Genomic DNA, 20,203 nt, shown 5'->3' on the forward strand with positions numbered 1-20,203 from the left:
AGCGAGTATGCTTAACTAAACGCACATTTCAAGAGGAATTCTGCCATACAATGGGCCTTTGCAAAATATCATAAACAGCTTGTCAGCCAGGAGCGAAGAACGTCCAGATTTTTATTTCTTGTTGCATTGACATCATTTGAAAACTCCTCTTTGATGAAAACTATAATTTGTTTTCTCATAAATATATGTGACCCTGGACCACAAAACCAGTCTTATGGGTACATTTTTCAAATTGAGTTAGTGATTTATACACCACATGAAAGCTGACTAAATATGCTTTCTATTGATATATGGTTTGTTATGATAGGACAATATTTGGCCGAGATACAATCATTTAAAATTCTGGAATCTGAGGGTGGGAAAAATCTAAATATTGAGAAAATCATCTTTAAAGTTTTCCAGAAGTAGTCCTTAGCAACGCATATTACTAATGATGGGAAATAAATGAAACTTACAACAATATGCTACAACTTAAACTTTATACACACAAAATTTCATAAAAATAATTTACCAAGAACATATAAAATGCTGTGAAAACTTTGTATTCCTTCATGGCATCATTTTCCATAACGGAGTCGAAGTGATCCAAACATTGATTGAATTCGTCATCTTCCGGGGCATCCTCTCGTCAAGCCGGTCTCTGGACATTCGGTATCATCTTCCAAATTATTTGCAAATAATAATTTACAAGGTTCGTTAAATTATTGCTGTCATTAGCGTTTAGATTGAGCAAACGCGCTATTTCAGAATCAATGTTTTGAACCGCGATCATGACGGATTGTGTACGCTGTGCACGTGACAAAATTGACAGCCAATTAGAGACGCTATAGCAGGCCGTTGCTAAGAAGAAACAGGTTTGTTTTAACACTCTCGATTGGCTTACCCATGTAATGACATAGAAGAGAGTAGATGAACTTGAAAGCGGAAACTCTAAACTTTACAAAGATACCAAACATGAATGAATAGTTCTCATAGAGCGGACAGCAGCGAGTTAAGTTTGTACGCATGTTTCGGACCATTTTTCGTTCCCGATATTGAGGGATCCACTCACAAAAATTATGTTTTAATATATTTACGGTAGGAAATTTACAAAATATCTTCACGGAAAATGATCTTTACCTAATATACTAATGATTTTTGGCATAAAATAAAAATGTATCATTTTGACCCAAACAATGTTTTTTCGGCTTTTGCCAGAAATATACCCGTGCGACTTACGACTGGTTTTGTGGTCCAGGGTCACATATATGGTTTATTTCTTTAGGTACTGTATTAAGTCTTCGGACCTAACCTCATTGTTGGGGTAATGCTTTCTACACAATTAAGTTTAAGTAACAAGCTTTAGTAACATATGTATTAGATTAACACATTGAAGCCAAGTGACTTTTCCAATAAATGCAATACCTTTCTGGTTACTTTATTTATACGTAACTATGTTTAAAGATCCAGTGTATGAAAGTTAGCAGCATCTAGAGGTGAGGTTGCGAATTGCAACCAGCAGCTCACTCCACCACTCCTACCTCACTTTCGAGGCACTACGGTGGCTGACACAGGACTAAGACAGTGTCACGTTTTTGCTTCTTTGCCGAAGGTAACATATTAACGAAATACGCTCTGTAGAGAAGTTTGTCCGTTTAGGGCTAGTGTGGAAATAACAGCGGGAATTCTATGCAAGTGGAGCTGCGGTGTATATAGATTCCAAGGGAATGGAAACATAACCCTTCTCTATGTAAGGTCTTACACCTTTAAATACAAGTTATGTTTATTATATTGTATTTCTGTCAATTGATCATCCAAAAAAATACTCAATGCACCTTCGAGGCTTTTTCCCCAGGTTAAGTGAAGGAATGGTTGATTTAACCTTGGAGGTATTGTTGTCATATAAGAGAATGATAGGTAGTCTATTGCAGTCTTCAAAGTATATTCTTTCTGTTCAATAGAACAGAGTAAATCATATTTGGTTTGAAACGACCCGAGCGTGCAAAAATGGTGACAGAACTTTTATTTTTCAAATAATTTGAAATGTATGTTTACAATTTTAATTTATTATTTTGTCTTCCCAAATATTATTATTTGTTCCATTTATTTTTCACATTTTCCAAAACTGTTGTGTGTATATGAATGTTTGAGTCAAACATGTCTCTGTTTTTTTGTCTAGGGCCTGTGTATCTTCTACTTGCTGTGGGCTAAAGCTGATAACATTTATACTCACTGCCAGTCTGTGCCTTAAGGTCTCTCTATAATATATTTTATATACCACAGCTCATTTGTTTAATAAATTGTGGATGAGTTGTAAATACTTAGATGACAGGCTGACAAGTTGATTCAGCTTCTGTTAATCCTGGCAAAACCTTTCGATTCATGTTTCTCATTTCATTGAATCTAAGAGAAAACATGTCCCTTATCAAAAAAGCATTACAGTATATTCAGCAGTCACTGTGATGAGCATACTGTAGATGCTGCTGAATTGTGGGTCAATGGCACCACAATATTGGGAAAACTATAACACATTCAAGTTAATGGGAAGCTACCATTTCTCAAGTGGTTTCAGTGGCTTGTGATTTACAGTCATGTGGAGTATAGAAACACTTTGTCTCCAGTAACTTATAATCTTGATAGTTAGACACGAAAACTATTAATTACTTTTTAAGGAATGATAAAAAATGTACCCGAACCACTCAACTGCTATATTTTCTATATAATTCCTGAAGTCAACGGTTTAATCTTCAAGTTGGCACATCAGTTTAATGAAACAACATTTTTGCATTCCTTGTATCTGTCCACGCCCATCTCAAGTGATGTTCATTTGAGAAGTGTCAAACTGACAGAGGGCGTACTAAGCGTTCATCCTTAAAAATATGTATTTTGCAAATAGTCAGTATATCTTAGGGAAATGTGATGTAGTGAGAACCAAAGTTGAAAATAAGGACAGAGCGCACATAGAGAGAGCGAGGGAGCAGTGAGAATGCAGGAGGGCTGGACTGATGGCTCTCTATCTAAATGTTATTCTCTGCAGCCCTCAAAGAGCACATTGTGCTTTGAATCTCAAAAACATAGGGCCCCTGTTCTCTCAGCTCTCTTTCTCTCATCCATTTCTCTCCCTTTTTCTGTATATCCCTCTATTTCCTCTCTTGGCGCCCCCACCCCGCCCTGTTTTTTTCCTCTGTATAAAGATAGAATAAAGTCATTTAGTTTTAGTTTCTTTCATAATTTTTTTTCTGAAGTTGTTAATGTATCTCAAATTCCATATTCCATGTGTCTAATTCATTTAATAGTTTAATCATTTTTATCATCTTTTTCATTGTGTTTATCCATCCCACAATTCTCGGCATCTACTGTATGACTTACTGGCTCAAAGTTTACTGGTAAATTTTATTTGTTAACTTTTTGAAATTGCTGGCTCTCTACTGAGGTGTTGAGAAATAGGCACTGATCTCATACTGATTTTCACAATGTAGTATGGAAGCAATTCTGAATGTAGGATCTGTAAATTCAAAATCTTTAGATTAACAATTTCTAGAGTTATTAGATTAGCAATCTTAGAGTTTAGAAAGATTTTAGAACAAATATTTTCCCAATGTACTCCAAAAATGTAACAAAATGTACAGATTTGGCTTTCCTCTTAGAGAAAAAAACATTTCTCACATATTTATTTATTCATCCTGCACTTACTACAGTTTCCAGATTTTTGTCCAATGAAATACTTTTTTATCAATTTAAATTTTTTAAAGCTTTCACGAAATCTGACAGACATCTTCAATTATAAATCATTATTATAAATGTACCATGTTTATTGTGGTAGAAGGTGCTTTTAGAACATTTCTTGATAATGTTCTCAGCTCAGTAACTGATTTTTGTTTTAACCAAAATATATTTACCAGCTTGAATGCTGAAATTGGATTGATGTAGCCAATGCAGGCAAAAAGTCAAGCCATAATATTACATCTCTTTTCTATGCAGATGGATAAGTGTGTCAATAGTGTGGGCTACTCTGACAAAAGAGCGTGTTTTTCCTTGCAAATGTACTGCCTTCCCCCCCCAGGCTGTTTTGATGTCTGTCCCAGTGGTTTAATGCAGCAGCGGTTACAAGTGCTCGTCAATGTCATAAGATTGACCAATCAAATTAAATAAAAACTGGGTGCACAGAATTCCAGCCATTCAAACTTCAGAGACCATGCAGAATACAGCCAAACTAAAGACAGACAGAACTTCCAGCCAATCAAATTGAAGGAGGCAAAACTTTCTGTGGGTAGGGCGGAGCTTAACATGCGCAAACTCAGCCTCTTTTACGAGTCGGAAACAACGTCACTGTAGGGTAAAGCAACTACTGTTTAAGTCCCATTGTAATTGAATGCGCTTGTGTCATTTAAAACTACTTACGTAAACCTAAAAAAAATTCACATAATTGAACGCTATTAAACGGGACTTCTTCGCCGACACATTCTATCTAGCGGTATTTATTTTACCATAACTATGCAACCATTTGTGCTATAAAAAAAAATGCTCCTAAAAGTAGACAAACTGTGCTTTTTGAAGATATATGGTATATTACGGTAATGTCTTGAGTTCTGTCAGCCAATCGCTGCTGTTTTATAGGGAGATGGATACTTCCAGTTGGTGAAAGCGTAACGGCTGACAAATCCCATTGACATAACCCCCGAAAAAAGCTAGCCTCTGGTCTCCTTTCCAGCGTTTTGTTGGAGCCAAGGCGTAAGCATAAGCTGTTATCCATTTTTGGCTAAAGATTGCAGGCTTTCCATCTAGTGTCTTTGCACGGAGCTACCTAACTTCAACACATTAACCAATCAACCAATTTACGGAATTCCAACCAATCAAATTTCAGGGGCCAAGCTGCATCTCAGTCAATTAAACCTAAAGATGACAGAACAGTCAGCCAATCAAATTGAAGAAGACAGTCTGCAGGCGGGCGCCAATGAATGTGACTGTGAGATATGCCTTCAACTGACCTATGGCTGCAAATCGAACTCCTTGTTACAAATATGGTAGAACGATAATTCAACTACCAAAGGTGCGTTTCTTGATAATCTGCCTGAATTGTCTCAAATCTCGAGCATGAGTAATAACGTTGAAGTTCTTGACTTTTTCATTGAAAATTTTAACTCCACCTTCTCGGAAACGCTAGACACAGTTGCTCCTCTGCACTTTAAGAAAGATTTAAAATGACAGCCCGACAACGTGGTATAATGAACACACTCAGGCTCTAAAGAAAGCGACACAAAAAATGGAGCACAACTTTAAGAAAACTAAATTTGAGGTATTTCGTACAGCATGGAAGGATAGTATTCGAAAATACAGGAAAGCCCTAAAAACGTCTAGATCCGCCTACTTTTCTTTACTAATAGAAGAAAACCAGCACCATTTAAACCAGTAACCATTTATTCCTGTAACAATAACAGTGCAAATCAGGTCAGACCAGCCCGGGTGTTTTGTGTTCAAATGTCTCTGTAAAATTAATGGTTTTAGCACATCGTTTGAGAAAATTTCTCCACATAAAACACACAGTGTCTTCGGCTTAGTCTCGGTACCTGCCATTATAAAACCAAACTTAATGTATTCTGCCGATGGCTGTGATGGTGGCAGTTTTTTACCACCGCTATGTTAATGGACATATCAACAGCGGTTTGGGAAATATACATTAATTATAAATAATATTTATACTACTATTTTTGCGTGTAGCAACCACATGATGAGTGCGAGAGAAATATGGATCCTATTTAAATACTTGAAATGGTTAAATACTTGAACTTGAAATATGATATCTGAAATAAATGACGATAAAACATACTTGCAGGCCCGCACTCGAACTCACCAATGGAAACGAATGCTAATTATTTCTGTGTTAAATTTTTAAATGAAACAATCTACAATTGAAAGCCTACACATAGCAATCCTGATTGCAACTATAATTTTTGTTACACTTATATTTGTCACAGTGATGTGCACTACCACTGGCGGCAGCTCACCACCGTCATGGCACTTTACCACCTCGGTGGTATGGTTGACACGGCCACTGTCACAGCCTTAATTCTTACCGCACACTTCAACGATATTGATATTTAAATTTCATATTATTTTAGTCTAATCTGATGTTGTGACGTGATTGGACATTCAATTAAAAAAATAAATACAAATTAATTTGCGGTAGTCTACCACTGCCTATACGGCCCCCCAGATGGCACTCCAAGGCCCACCAAAGGACCGCGGCCCACCGGTTAAGAATCACTGATCTAAATCAACAACATGCATGCTAGACCCTAAACCTACAAATCTACTGAAGGAGATGCTCCCAGAAATTATAGATCCTCTACTTAGCATTATTAACTCATCTCTGACACTAGGACATGTGCCTAAAGCATATAAGGTGGCTGTTATAAGGCCCCTTGTCAAAAAAAACCAACTCAACCCTAGAGAATTAGTTAACTACAGACCTATATCGAAAAAGTAGTCTCAACTCAATTAGGCCCATTCCTCCAAAGAAATGACATCAATGAATCCAGTCTGGATTAAGAGCACATCACAGTACATAGACTGCTTTGATCAAAGTTACAAATGATCTGCTTTTGGCGTCTGACCAAGGTTGTATCTCCTTATTGGTGCTGCTAAACCTTAGTGCTGCATTCAACACCATTGACCAAAGCACACTCCTACATACTCAAAAATTATGTCGGCATTAAGGGAACTGCTTTGAAATGGTTTAGATCTTATCTATCAGACCGTTTTCAATATGTACCAATATACAATGAGGTGTCACACAAATGGCAAATCGCAAGTCCAGTATGGTGTACCACAGGGCTCAGTCTTAGGGCCTATGCTCTTCGCATTATACATGCTACCTCTAGGAGATATAATAATGCGACACAAGTTAGCTTTTACTGTAATGCTGATGATACGCACCTTATATGTCCTTGAAAACTCATGAAACACAGCAATTCCATTGAATAGTGGAATGCATAATCGGAATAAAAAACTGGATAAGTAACAACTTTTTACTGCTGAACTCGGACAAAACAGAAGTGTTACTTTTTGGACAGAAAACCCCATACGTAACAACCAAGAATACTGCTTAACTATTGACAGATGTTCCATAAAACCCTCTTAGTAAACAAATAATTTTTTTATGAAGAAAGCTTTTTATTCTATAATACTCTGTCATTTGACAACCATGTCGCCAACACCTGCAAAATAGCGATATTCCATCTTAAAAATCTAAACTACGTCATATGCAGTCACCATCAGGTGCAGAGAAGTTAATTCATGCATTTATGACATCAAGATTAGATTACTGTAATACACTATTAGGTGGTTGCCCTGCAGGCTTAATACAAAAACTCCCAACTGTCCAAAATGCGGCAGCTCAATTTCTTACACGTACAAAACAATATTGAGCATATTAGCCCGGTTCTGTCAACCTTGCACTGGTTACCTATAAGGCATCGCATTAACTTTATAATCTTGCTTATTGCCTATAAAGCCCTACATGGTTTAGCTTCTCACTACTTGAGTGAACTTCTCTTTTATTATAGTCCATCACGTGCACTACGCTCTCAGGCATCCGGTCAGTTGGTAATACCTAGAATTTCAAAATCAAGTGCAGGTGGTAGTTCCTTTTCCTATCTAGCGCCTAAACTTTGGAACTCTCTGTCAGTTTAAATCTAGAATAAAGACGCATCATTTAATCTTGCATACACTACACTATCATAATATAAATATTCCGACGGTCTGCACTAGTTTGATCCACGGGAACCAGTAACACTTCCAATAACGCTATATAAATAAGGTTGACTTGACTTGACATGTGAGAAGGCAAACATAAACGGTTTTACAATACAAAATGATAAATGGTAAGGTTTCAGAGATGCAAACTACTTATCTTTTCCAGATTATGTGTTTTAAATGAAAATTTAGGTGGTTTGTCACATGTGACCGACTTGACGTACACATACAGTATACACCGTATACATACAGTATATAAATTTATAGCAGTGGTTCTCAAACAGTAGTACATGTGTACCACTAGTGGTACTCGAAGAGACCCCAAGTGGTGCTTAACATGACAGGAAATTAAGAACTCTATTTTTATATTTTGTGTTTTAAATTCAATTTCAAATTCTATGCATTATCGATAAATAGGGAATACATCTCATATAGCCTCTGTGCAGTTTTAATATAGTTGTATGAATTATTGTTTATTATCAACCGTGGATGTAACTCCGGCGTGACAGCCACCTCAAACACAGAGCGGGGGCAGACATACGCTTGCGAATCTCTAACTCTCTCTCTTCCTGCATGTAAATTAAATGTATGTATTTCTGCACTTCAACAGGCCTTATAATCACCACCTTATAACACACCTTTCCCATTTATAATCTGATCTCTAAATATCTGTTTGTTATGCCAAGATGGCCCCTAAAAAATGGACTTCCCTTAAATGTAGGCCTATTTTGGTCTTATATACAAACTTACGCAACTATGGGTAAAGCAAAGCTCTGGGTTATGCCTTCTTTGAACCAAACTAATGTGAAATGACAAGCCAGCACAAACACTGGGGTCACCATCTTACACTTGCCAAAAAAAATTTGCATTAATGTGCTTGAACTGTGCAAGACAAAAAAATACATCTAATACAGTTTTGTATTTTGTTTTGTGTTGTGTTGAGATTATGTCGGCAAGGCAACCAGATTTTTTTGTTCTCTATCCACCGATATTTTTAAGCGGCTAAAATGGCAAGCGCTCTTCTGAAAACACCAGCTGTGGGCACTTGATGTGCTTTGGAGGTGTAGACTTTTTAAAACTGGCATTTTTGTCGACATAATATTTAATATCAAGCCCTATTCTTTTAATGAAACATTACTTCTAATGGATTTTTACTGCTAGGCTCTAACACATACAGCACCATAAAATTTGTCAAGCATTTATTTCAGGAGCTTTGTTCCATATTGCATAAACATCATACCCTTTAAACATGATAAGTCATGCCAATTTTGACGTCCATGATGCTTAACAGCAAGGACCTCTCTTTGACACATTTGTATTCTTGTTGGTTTCTAGGGCTTCCAACGTACTCCAACCACTTCTTAGTCTATATATTGCATTATAAAATCTCAGGTTGCAGAAGCCTGCACCTCATGCTTAAAAACCTATGTTTACATACCCATGTTTACATTTACATTTATGCATTTGGCAGACACTTTTAACCAAAGCAACTTACATTGTATGTACTATACATTTGTTTAAAAAAAATGGGATCGAACCCATGACCTTGCCATTAGACGTTATTGGTAAGAAGGAACACAACATTTATTACTTTTGAAACCGTAATACAATCGCCAGAAGGAAAAAGCTAACACGAGGCTATGAACAGACTACACTACGGTCGACTCTATATTTAAAACTTTATTAAAAACGTGTTTCCTGATAAGCAATTACTCTGTGAATGAATCCCCATCCACGTTTTTAGAGATTTGTGCCCATGTTGCATTATTTGTGAGATTTATATGAGCGATTATGTCAAACGTCCCTGCCAAAGGAAGTAGTCGCTTTTAGCAACTTGTTAGCAACCGGCATTTTTAAGACACAATAAAGCTTCAAAAATCTTGATTTGATTTTCCCCTTATTTCGGCCAGATCCCCAGCTCTTCCTAAAACACAGATGCCCATTCAGGGCAGACCCCCATGGATGAAGAGAGGGGGGTACCAAAAGCCCTTTTGTGCCCAAAGAGGAGCTCTGTTGTCAGACACTGGACCCACTGTCTTCTCCTCTCAATGGAGGCTTCTTGCTTTTGCAATAACGTTGGAATGTTTCACTTTGTTGTTTTTTAAACGGAGACTTGCATAGCACACACACACACACTGCCTTTAACTGCAGTAAGAATATTCTTTCATCTTTAATGCGTTATGCAGCTAAGCTAAGAATGTATCTCACTATGCAGTGCATGTTGGAATCTACAGTTCTACAGTTTGAGATCCCCACCCTATTTTACTACCAAGAGTGCTCGTGTGAATGCAGAGAACTTGCGGTTACTTAAGCCTGTCCTCAGAGGTGGGTGAATAGAGTCTCTCCACACACAGAAATAGAACTGCCTCAAAGGAGTGAAATATGCCAGAGAAGAATTCCTGGGAATGGGAAAACATGTTTCTGTAATGGTGAGAAGGACTGTTGTTTCCAGTTCGCTCCCCACACTGTGTGAACATAGCTCGTGGACTTTGAGGTTGGGTGAGCGAGTTCAGTTCACCCTTCTAAAAAAACTATTATTTTCTCTCGCATAAAATGTTCATTTTTTATTTTACTTTTTTTGCCTGCAATGGCAAATTACCCGCCTTTTGATCCATGGTCATGACACTCAACAGGGTATTTGTCTACAAAGCTGTTACAGAAGTCACCCATTCCAGAAACATTTCAACTATAATTTGCCCCTAAAGTGATAGTTCACCCCAAAAGCATTCTGTCATCATTTACTCACCCTCTTGTCATTTCACACCTGTATGATTTTTTTTTGTTCTGCAGAACACAAAGGAATATGTTGTTAACTGGCACCCATTCACTTGCATTGGTTTTGTGTCCATCCAACTGAATGGGGGCCATAGCTGTACTTTCTTCAAAATTGCTCCAAACTTATACGTGCACACAAAAGAGTTATCATCAAAATCTGTAAGCTGCTCTCTTCTAGACAGTAAAAAACTCAATGAGGAATGACGGTAGTCTTTTTGTCAAGTTCATTTTTTGTGATGTCTTTCTAAACTAGAGCCAGAAGTGAGCCAGGAATGCCATTGGTGCCTCCCTTGTAAAAAACCACTGTGTGATGCCCCATTGCCCACGTCAACCTGACACTCTTTAGCCTTTAACTTCAACGATTGATGCAAATCGATTGCAAACAGATAACAACTCGCAGCTAACCAATCTGACAGACAGCTCCTATAAAGGATACCGGAGGCAATTTAACACACTGCATTTCTCCAATCATCAGTAAATCATGATGTGATCACACTTACTCATCACACGCTCAATGGGTGTTCTACTCATGCCCTAGACAAAAGGCTATGGTTGTTCACAGATGCATTTATTTGACCTAAAACTTTTGATTGAAATTGTTTTGGGGAATTTTGAATGAACATCATTCAATAACCTTCTTTGCTAACTAAACTTGACGTTTGAATCCAAAATATCTATTTTCTATTAAGACTTTTGGTAAAATTGGAAAATCTTAAACGTAAAACTTAAAATGTATCCTTTTTTTCTGCAGAACACAAAATCTGATAATTTGAAGATTTTTGTTATCCTGATCCCATTCAGTTGCATTGGTTTTGTGTCCATACCATAGAAGTGAATGCGTACTACCGTTGTTCGGTTACCAATAGTCTTTAAAATATTTTCTCCGTGTTCTGCAGAAGAAAAAAGTCATACAGGTTTGAAATGACAAGAAGGTGAGTAAATGACGACACAATTTTAGGTGAACTTATCACTTTGTACAGCATTCCTTAACACTCATTTAAAGTTTTATCAATACAAAGTGTATTTGTTTAAATAAAAATGTGTTCTTTTCTGCTTTGTTCTCACATTCAGTCTCCCTCAAACTCTCCAGCAGTATACTGGTGCTGTAAGACTTTCCGTGACTAGCTGTCATTAATCAGACTTCTCTGGGGGCAGTACCTTGAGCGCATGCCAGCGATCGCGTCGTACAGCAGGAGAGATTGAAGAAGGCAGGGAAAGAGTGTTGGGGGTGGTAAAAAGGGGGAGTCAAAACAGTCTTCCCAAAACAGAGCAGCTTTTCTTGCTTTGTCGAGTACAGGCTCCGGGAGGTTCCGGGAAGTTCTTGGGCGATGCAGAGGAGTGTATGCCAAACACATATGAGCTGCTTATCAGTTCTGGCCCGCCTAGCCTGCTTTTGAGACTACCCTCAGACTGCCTCAGGAGAGAAACCCCCCAGCTGCCTTCACAGACCTCTTGAGCACACATGTAAATCATCCTCTAGCGCTTACTGTTAATGAAATGTTGTTTTTACTCACTCATTTAGCGGAGAAATGGTTGTTGACACACTCATTGTCACGCTTTATGCAGAGCACAATTGTACAGTCATCGTCTTGGAGAACATCACAAATGTTTGTGCTTGACGTGCCTTGGTTTGACAGAGTTTCATAAACAATAATCCAAACATAACATACTTTGTTTTCAGCGTGTATTCAAGTCAAGTTCATGGCCCATCCGTAAACCCATTTTTCCCTCAGTTTTGTGGTATGGCATAGTGTTTTGCCGACACACCCATATATTACACTTCTGATTCAAAAGAAGAGTCACGGAAAGAAGAGTCTAGTGAACAGTCATTTCTCCACTCTGGCACACTTGACTGTTAAATCTCTCGCTGAGATCATTTGCGAAGTTAGGCAAGCCGAGAGCTTTGGAGGTTATTGGGTGTCAAAACCACTTTACAAGCAGAACAAGCTGTCACAATGCAATGTTAAATCAATTTTGTGTCTTGTGTCTTTTTTCCTCCAGAAACTTGGCTATAGGCATTGGCATTCAGAATTTCCCAGAAGGCCTTGCAGTGAGTCTTCCTTTGAGAGGTTCTGGGGTGTCCACATGGCGATCCTTCTGGTGAGTCCAGACACGTGCAAGTCCTGCTCACCTAAATAGCATATTAAAACATTCTACTTAGTGTGTGACTTGATCTGAATGCTGTTCCAAAAGTTAGGCAGAATCTATTGTCACGTTATGACAATCAGCGACATTCGGCAAGACAGAGTTTAAAACAACGTTGCTTATCCTTTACAGATAAGGAAAAGCAATGTGGTGAACTAAGTACAGGGCTAACATTTTAGTCAATACTGAAAAGAAGCAATAACAAAAATACTAAGAGTTGCTATCTGTAAATTCTAATAGAACATGCCGAATTACATGCAAGGGGACCCGCGGTGTATGTAGATAGAAATAGCTCATTCTAAGGTAATAAAAACATAACGCTTCGTTGTGTCAGCTCTTTATACAACTCTGAAGACATAGCTATGTATATTATATTGCATTTCTATCAATAGATCATCCCAAAAATTACACACTGGACCTTTAATATGTTATCTTGATCCATGAATTTTTCTAAATGTTTTGCAAAATCTTTCATGCCTTTGTGGTCACTGCTCATAGGTATGGACAGCTGAGTGGCATGGTGGAACCTTTAGCTGGGTTGTTAGGGGCATTTGCCGTGGTACTGGCAGAGCCGTTGCTACCGTACGCTCTCGCCTTTGCCGCAGGAGCCATGGTGTATGTAGTGGTCGATGACATCATTCCTGAAGCGCAAGTCAAGTAATTACATCATTCTTTTTTTTATGGAATGTTTGCAGACTCATGTACAGTATAGATGGACTTCATTTGTGTGTGTTTTCTTGTAGTGGGAATGGTAAGCTGGCCTCCTGGACATCCATTATTGGCTTCATCGTGATGATGTCACTGGATGTGGGACTTGGATGAGCCTTCTATTGGTTGAAATATACAACGTCTAGAATGTCAGGTGACTGCACTGACAAAAGCGACCAAAGAAGCCTTTTTTCTTAGTGTATAGGTTTAATTGCAGGAGTATTTTTTTACTAATTGTACTGTATGTACATTTGTGTTATTTTTATTTGTTTTAAATCTGATTCAAGGATTTGAAGATGGGGCAAAAATTTTATTGCAAAACGACGATACTTGAAAAAAATAATACTTGAATGAAAGGATTAAGGGTTGTATGGGTGTAGGATGGTTTCTATGTAGTATGTGTTTGTTTACATGTGTAGACCAGTAGCCTATGGGTGACATGTTAATGCAGCTCACCAGCTTAATATCAGTAATATAGGGACCATATGTTCTTGAAATTGTTGTGCACAAAAGAAAAGTTGTGAAATTGCAAATCACTACAGGTTCGAGCGATTATTGTTCAGCCATTGTAATAACTGATTTTCATCACCTGGTAAATCCTTCTCTCCATCTTTTTCAAGTTGATCGATCAAATAAAGTTTCATTTTCTGTGAGAGTGTAAAATTTTTTTTGTAATTGCTATAATAAAATGTGCAATACAAAAGTCTGGTTGATTGTTTGTTTACCTGTTTTGGAATTTCATTCAAAGAGTGGAATTTAATGTTTGGGGTCGGAAAAGATTGTTGTGGATTGTCATTTCTTTCTGCACATAGATTTTTTTACAAAAAAACACATTTATTTTTCTATTTTCTATAAGTTTAATATGTTGAAGTAACCCAATAACAGGTGATGACTGTAACATCGTGTGTAACCCGTACTCAATCGGTGCGATGCGACATGGCACAACACAACCCTAGAAACCATTATAAATTGTTGTCCACACTGGATCTGGCGCGACGTGACAAACCCATTAAAACAATCAATGTGTCATGTTACATCACGCCGGTCACGTCCGATGTAAACACGGTGTAACAATGTTATTTTGTTATTAAGGCACTCATGTACAAAGCAAGTTGGCAAAATTGATATAAATATAATTTTCTCATATAGCTTAAATATCTTTAATAAGCTATATGAGAACAATATACCCAAAAATAAAAATGATCTTATCATTTACATGCAGTCTCATGTTTCTTTCCTCGGTGGTTCTCTCTTTAAAATGGAAATAAATAGGGGCCAATGTTGTTTGGTCAAGAAAATACAGGTTTGGAGTGACATGAAGGTTACTAAATGATGAAAGACATTTCATTTTTAAACTATTTTAGCATGTTGGGATCGAGTTTTATGAGACGCACATTATAATATGGTAACAAGACCTTTTAAAGTATTTTCAGTGAGCTGCAGTGGATTCAATTCCAACTCCAAATGAGACTACACTTTTTGATTGGGGTCTTAAGAGAAAATGCTGAAATCAATATTTCATCACATTAAAATCCCTACTTAAAAGATTCCATCAAAGGCTTTGAGTAGGAGGGCGCTTGCACTCAAATTCTCTTCATCTATCAGTTAATGCTCTTCTGTTCAGAATGGTAACTCAGGAGAACTTTGAATGATAGTTTCTTTGTTTATGTTAGGTTTAGCTGGAGGTTGCAAGTTGTAAAATGAGTATACTATATTGGTAATTTTCCTATATTTTTGGTATATCTAAACATTAAATGTGTAGTTCCAACAGCTTCTGCAGCTTAATTAAGCCTACAACTAAACACATTTGTTTTTGTTTTGAGTGTTACTAGGTTTCACTTTCTTTTTTACTTAACATAATGCGAAACAGCAAGAATATTAAAGCAGGAAATTCTTGAATAACTTTTGCAATCTTTATTTATTTGCATGTAGTACAAGCATGTATCTATAAAATGAAAAAAACTCCCAAGACAAACAACTGCGTGACAAAGACAACTGTGTGAAGTGTTTTGGAAAATGTGTTCTTCGGTTTTAAAATATTATTAGTTTCAACTTAATTACAAAATAAAATCAATGACTGACAATTAGTTTATTTCTCTATTAAATACAAATCAAACACAAATATTTATGAGTTTTGCAGTTGCCTTCTGACTGCCATCACTGACCTAGATAATGAAGAAAGACGCCTTTTTGTTTTATTTTTGGCAAAAACCTGGCAAAGTAAGCTGAATCCCTGGAGTCATGTGGTCTCTGCCACTGAAGTGGTGAATCTGGGTGGTTGTGGTTATGGCATGTGTGAAGGAATGTGTTAGGGTTAAATAGAGAGAGAGTGTGGAGACTCACATACAATGTCTTTGTGTTTTATCCTGCCTCCCGGTCACGCAGTAATGCAACTTGGACAAGCTCACCAACCCAGAAGTATGTGCGTGGGTGAGCGTGTATTATTCAATAAGTCTTTTCTCTTGACCATTTGCACTTACCTTTATATGCTGTATTTATTGGATTTACAGACAATGGCCTGATTGTATCAGTGTTGTAAATGTGTAGGCCTGTACTTACAGGGCTAGCTCTAAATATATATTTTGCTAATGTAAATAATCAGACACTTTCAAATCAAAAACATACGCTTTCAGTACTTTTTCTACACATTTAGATTTAAAAATAAATTGCTTACATTATGTTTCATGTTAACTTGTTTACACTAGAGTTATTACAAAAACATGTTGTCATTGAAATCTTGCTTCGGACCAATTTAATCTAATTTATTTAATGAAATTGCTAGAGAAAACGGGCACCTTTATCAGCCGTTTCTACACCTGTATTTAAGTTACAGCGCTTAAAACAACCGATCATGTCAAATATCCCCGGTTACATACGTTGCACAAAAACTTGGTGCAGACTACACATCCCATGGTGCAACGTTCCGTTGCGAGCGCTCGTGTGAATGTCTGTGGAATGAAGGGCGCACTTGTTGAGTTTGAGAACTTTCACAGGCTTGAACTTCGCTGACTGGACGCAGCGGAGAAATCTACTCTATTAGGGGAACAATCTGCTTTTTTCTTTCTTTTAACTTCCACGTCTTATTTTGTCCATGTTGGAAAGCTTGGCGCGTTTTTGGATTATTGACTTATGAACAACTAAACAGCTTTCGCGTGTGACTTTTTGATCTTTATAACATTGTAACTCTTGTGATGTTGTCTTGTAAAGGGCATTTAAAGGTTGCATTTAGGGGACTCTAAACAAGCGGCAGATTCATAATTTCTAAAGGGAAACGTGAAAGACTGTTTGGGATAAGATGATGTTGGCTGTTGTAAATGGATTATACTTGAGCACTCTCTCCTGTCGGATGTGTAATGCCATTATGGAAGTATTTACGTTCGCCTTATACTGTTCACGATTCATTCGTTTTCAAAAAGGACAATGGGTAAAGAAGTGTAAGGAAGGAGGACAGCGCTGCTTTGCCAAGGTAAGCATCATTATAAACCCGATAAAGCACTTCAAAAGGCATTCTAGGAACAGACTTTTGATTTGCATACAACTTTTAATGTGCATTCAACATATCAAGTGCATTAAAGGAGTTGTAATGCTGAACTATTGTTATGTGCATATTTAATGGAGTCATTTGGTGTAACGTCGCGTGCACCTGCACACCGGAGAGGTTAAACTGCACACGATACATCAAATGACTTCCAATTCCGATCAAAGTTGACTATTTGCACTATCAATGTCGAAATTTCTAATTGTATATAAAAATGATATTTGACAGATATAGCGTCACCTTTGGGAAAGTACACTTACCTTATGAGGTCTGATGAGGACAGTGTGCTTTGGCCGATACGATTTTATGAAAGAGAAACCAAGGAATGTGTCACATTTCAAGGGTTATATCTCAGTGACTGTAATACGATTTTTAATTCGTTTTTTCATTAGAATCATGTCATTTCTGTCGTCTTGTCAATTGTGCAACGAAGATTCAGCATGTCCGGTCAAGGCAATGTGCTACTTGTGCTTCTATAACTCAAAGAGATAATTCGCCCACAAATGATATTTCTGCTATCCTCAATCACCCTTGTGTTTTTCCAGACTTTTTGTGTAACATAAAATAGATGTTTGGCAGAATATTACTAACTTTGGACCTCGGTCACCAGTCACTTTCCTTGTATGAAAGAGAATTGTCTGTTTCTCCTTTAATGTTGAAATGGCACATTTTGGGGGGTGTTTGGGGTATTTGCCCCTTCCAACCTTTCACTAACCAAAATTGACTAATTATGACAATTAAGAAAAAAAGGCCAGATGAGGTCAACATGTTATGACCTTAAACTACTGACTAAGAGATCATATACATGTACAGGGACTTCTGTCTTCACAAATGTCTATACATTTAAAACCAAGATGGCTTAAAGAAAATACATGTCTATATAAGGAGCTCATACAGTATTGAGCAGTGGCGGCAATAGAGCCTACGAATAAAGAAAGCATCTTTACACAGCCAGTATGTGTTCAAAAACACAAAGTACCGGCTTGCACAATAAAACATGTCACTGTAAATACAGCACAGGGATTGGCTGGCAGCAGTTTAATTTGATTTCTGGCTACCTGACTTACTAAATGGATGAGAGTAAAGTGAGAGTTCAAGTGTGGGACAGCGGATCTGAATGACTATGTAGATTAAAATGATGCTTTGTTGATCTCTGCTGTTCTCTGCTGGCTGCTTTAAACTGTGCGGTTTTTACCAATAAGATTTGTGTTGTTCCTTTAACAGTGCTTTGTCGACATCTGCTGGTAGTCAGCTTGCAGTGTGACGTTTCCTTTTATTCCCTCGCCAATGGGCTTGTACAGCAGGAGATGTGAAATAGGATCGTTCTTAGTGTGAATGGACAAATGTTCCCAATATTTAAGTGTTAGTTTATGAACGTTGTGAATGTTGTCACTTTTACAAACAGACTGTGTATTGAAGCGTTTTAAATCACAATGTAAAGCGCAGAAAAAAGCTACTGAATACCATCTTGGCAGTGAGTCCACATATATATGTAGCATGAACAATTGGCAATGCTTCATTATATACATTTATTATAGATTAGTGCTTCAGAGATTCTCCCCTCATGCCACCCACTTTTACACCAAAGACAACCCAAACACTTCAATCTAAAATAACATATGGGATCTCCTCTTGATTTTCACCATCTGCATTTAATGGTCTAAACAGACATTTTTCCAGTCTAAAACAGTAAGATTATTCTTGCTTTAAATGTGCATTAAACACTATACTGTTGTGTAATGCTATCTAACAATTAGGCAGTCGTGGCCTAATGGTTAGAGAGTCGGACTCGTGACCACAAAGTTGCTAGTTCGATCCTCAAAGCCGGCAGGTAACGACTGAGGTGCCCTTGAGCAAGGCACCTTACCCCTACTTGCTCCCTGGGCGCTGCTGACTTGCTGTGCGTGTGTTCACTACTCTCTGGATGGGTTAAATGCAGAGGTCATATTTCAGGTATGGTTCACCATAACTGACAAATAAGTCACTTTCACAAGAAGACAAAAAGACACCAAACCTTTTTACACCAGTAAGATTATTTTGCTGAATATCATGGATGTACACTGTGAATGTAGGGCTGTGGTGATTTCTTTTAATGGCTGGTCAAATTGCAAAAATATTGCAAAAATAAATATTTCTTACTAAGCATTTTTGTTTTACCCAGCTGGATGATGTTCTGGCTTGTTTTAAACATAAACTTCTCTAATTCGTATATTCTTTCATAAAACAAGACTAAAAACCTTTGGTGGCTTTTTTTGTCAAGAAAATGTGTCTTGATTTAAGAATGTTGGGTATTGATGTTAAGACAGAATGCTAAGTAACAAGCATTGTTAAGAATGTAATTTTTTTGCAATGCTTTACAATATATAAAGGAATGAGCCCTGACGCTTCACATCATGCCTAACAATGTGCCTTAGCTTTTATAAAGTCTTATTGCTTTTATGAAAGTTTTTTAAATATATGTAGCAAGGTTTTAAAATAAAATCTAATGATATTAAAGGTATAGTTCTCCCAAAAATGAAAAATCTGAGTAAATCCTCATTTACTCACCCTAAGATTCTTCCAAACCTTTATAAATGTCTTTGTTCTGCTAAACACAAAGAAAGATATTAGTAAGAATATCACCAAGCAAACAGATCTCATACCCCAGTGACTCTTATAGTATTTATTTTCCTTTCCAAATATCTTCATTTTTGTTCATCAGAACAAAGAAATTCATACAGGGTTGGAACAATCTGAGCAATCTTGTAATTTTTGGGGTAAAATATCACTTTAATAAAAATAATATCTCTCCGCCAAGAAATATATTAGATTAAAGAAGCCAATCACTCTGTTGGATTAAAGAAGCAATATGGAGATTTTAGCAACATTTAGTGGTGAGGTTGCAGATTGCAAAACAACGGCTCACTCCGTCCCTCCCCCTTCATTTCAAAGCACTATGATTGGTGACAATGACAAAGATGTTGTCACATTTACTGTACGCTTCTTTGCTGAAGGCAGTGCTTGAAGTGGGCCGGTACACTTCTCTTTTTTTATCTCAATATTAATAATTATTATGCTTAATAATTTTTATAGCGTAAGCCTACACTTTTTCTTCCGTACCTGCACTTCTCTTGCCACTCTGAGTCAAAGCCTCATTGTATGGGTAATTAATAGTGATGAGCCTAGTGGTTAGAACGTTGGTCTTGTGATCAGAAGGTTGCTGGTTTGAATCTGGTCATGACTGAAGTGCCCTTGAGCAAGGCACCTTACCCCTGATTGCTCTAAAGCAATGTGCCACTGTAAAAAACTACTTGTAAGTCTCTT

The 20,203-nt window shown here is 37.3% G+C and overlaps 1 protein-coding gene and 1 long non-coding RNA gene across 7 annotated transcripts in view; both read left to right on the forward strand.

Moving 5' to 3' along the window:
• The window catches only part of slc39a11 (solute carrier family 39, member 11), a 122,169-nt gene extending 107,592 nt beyond the window's left edge, over positions 1-14,577 (forward strand). For 4 of the 6 annotated variants that reach the window (XM_079475941.1, XM_079475944.1, XM_079475942.1 and 1 more), the window contains exons 8-10: positions 12,511-12,609; positions 13,153-13,311; positions 13,398-14,577. In XM_079475941.1, the coding sequence (XP_079332067.1) occupies positions 12,511-12,609; positions 13,153-13,311; positions 13,398-13,476 (337 nt within the window). In that variant the 3' untranslated portion in view covers positions 13,477-14,577. The remainder of the gene's footprint in view (positions 1-12,510; positions 12,610-13,152; positions 13,312-13,397) is intronic. The other 2 variants (XM_079475945.1, XM_079475946.1) reach the window with 1 other exon arrangement.
• A 1,749-nt stretch (positions 14,578-16,326) lies between these two features.
• The window catches only part of LOC306905808, a 66,301-nt gene continuing 62,424 nt past the window's right edge, over positions 16,327-20,203 (forward strand). The window contains exon 1 of the long non-coding RNA XR_013787775.1: positions 16,327-16,828. This is a non-coding gene — a long non-coding RNA (uncharacterized lncRNA). The remainder of the gene's footprint in view (positions 16,829-20,203) is intronic.

This window comes from Barbatula barbatula, assembly GCF_947034865.1.
Source record: "Barbatula barbatula genome assembly, chromosome: 16".
Taxonomy (NCBI): domain Eukaryota; kingdom Metazoa; phylum Chordata; class Actinopteri; order Cypriniformes; family Nemacheilidae; genus Barbatula; species Barbatula barbatula.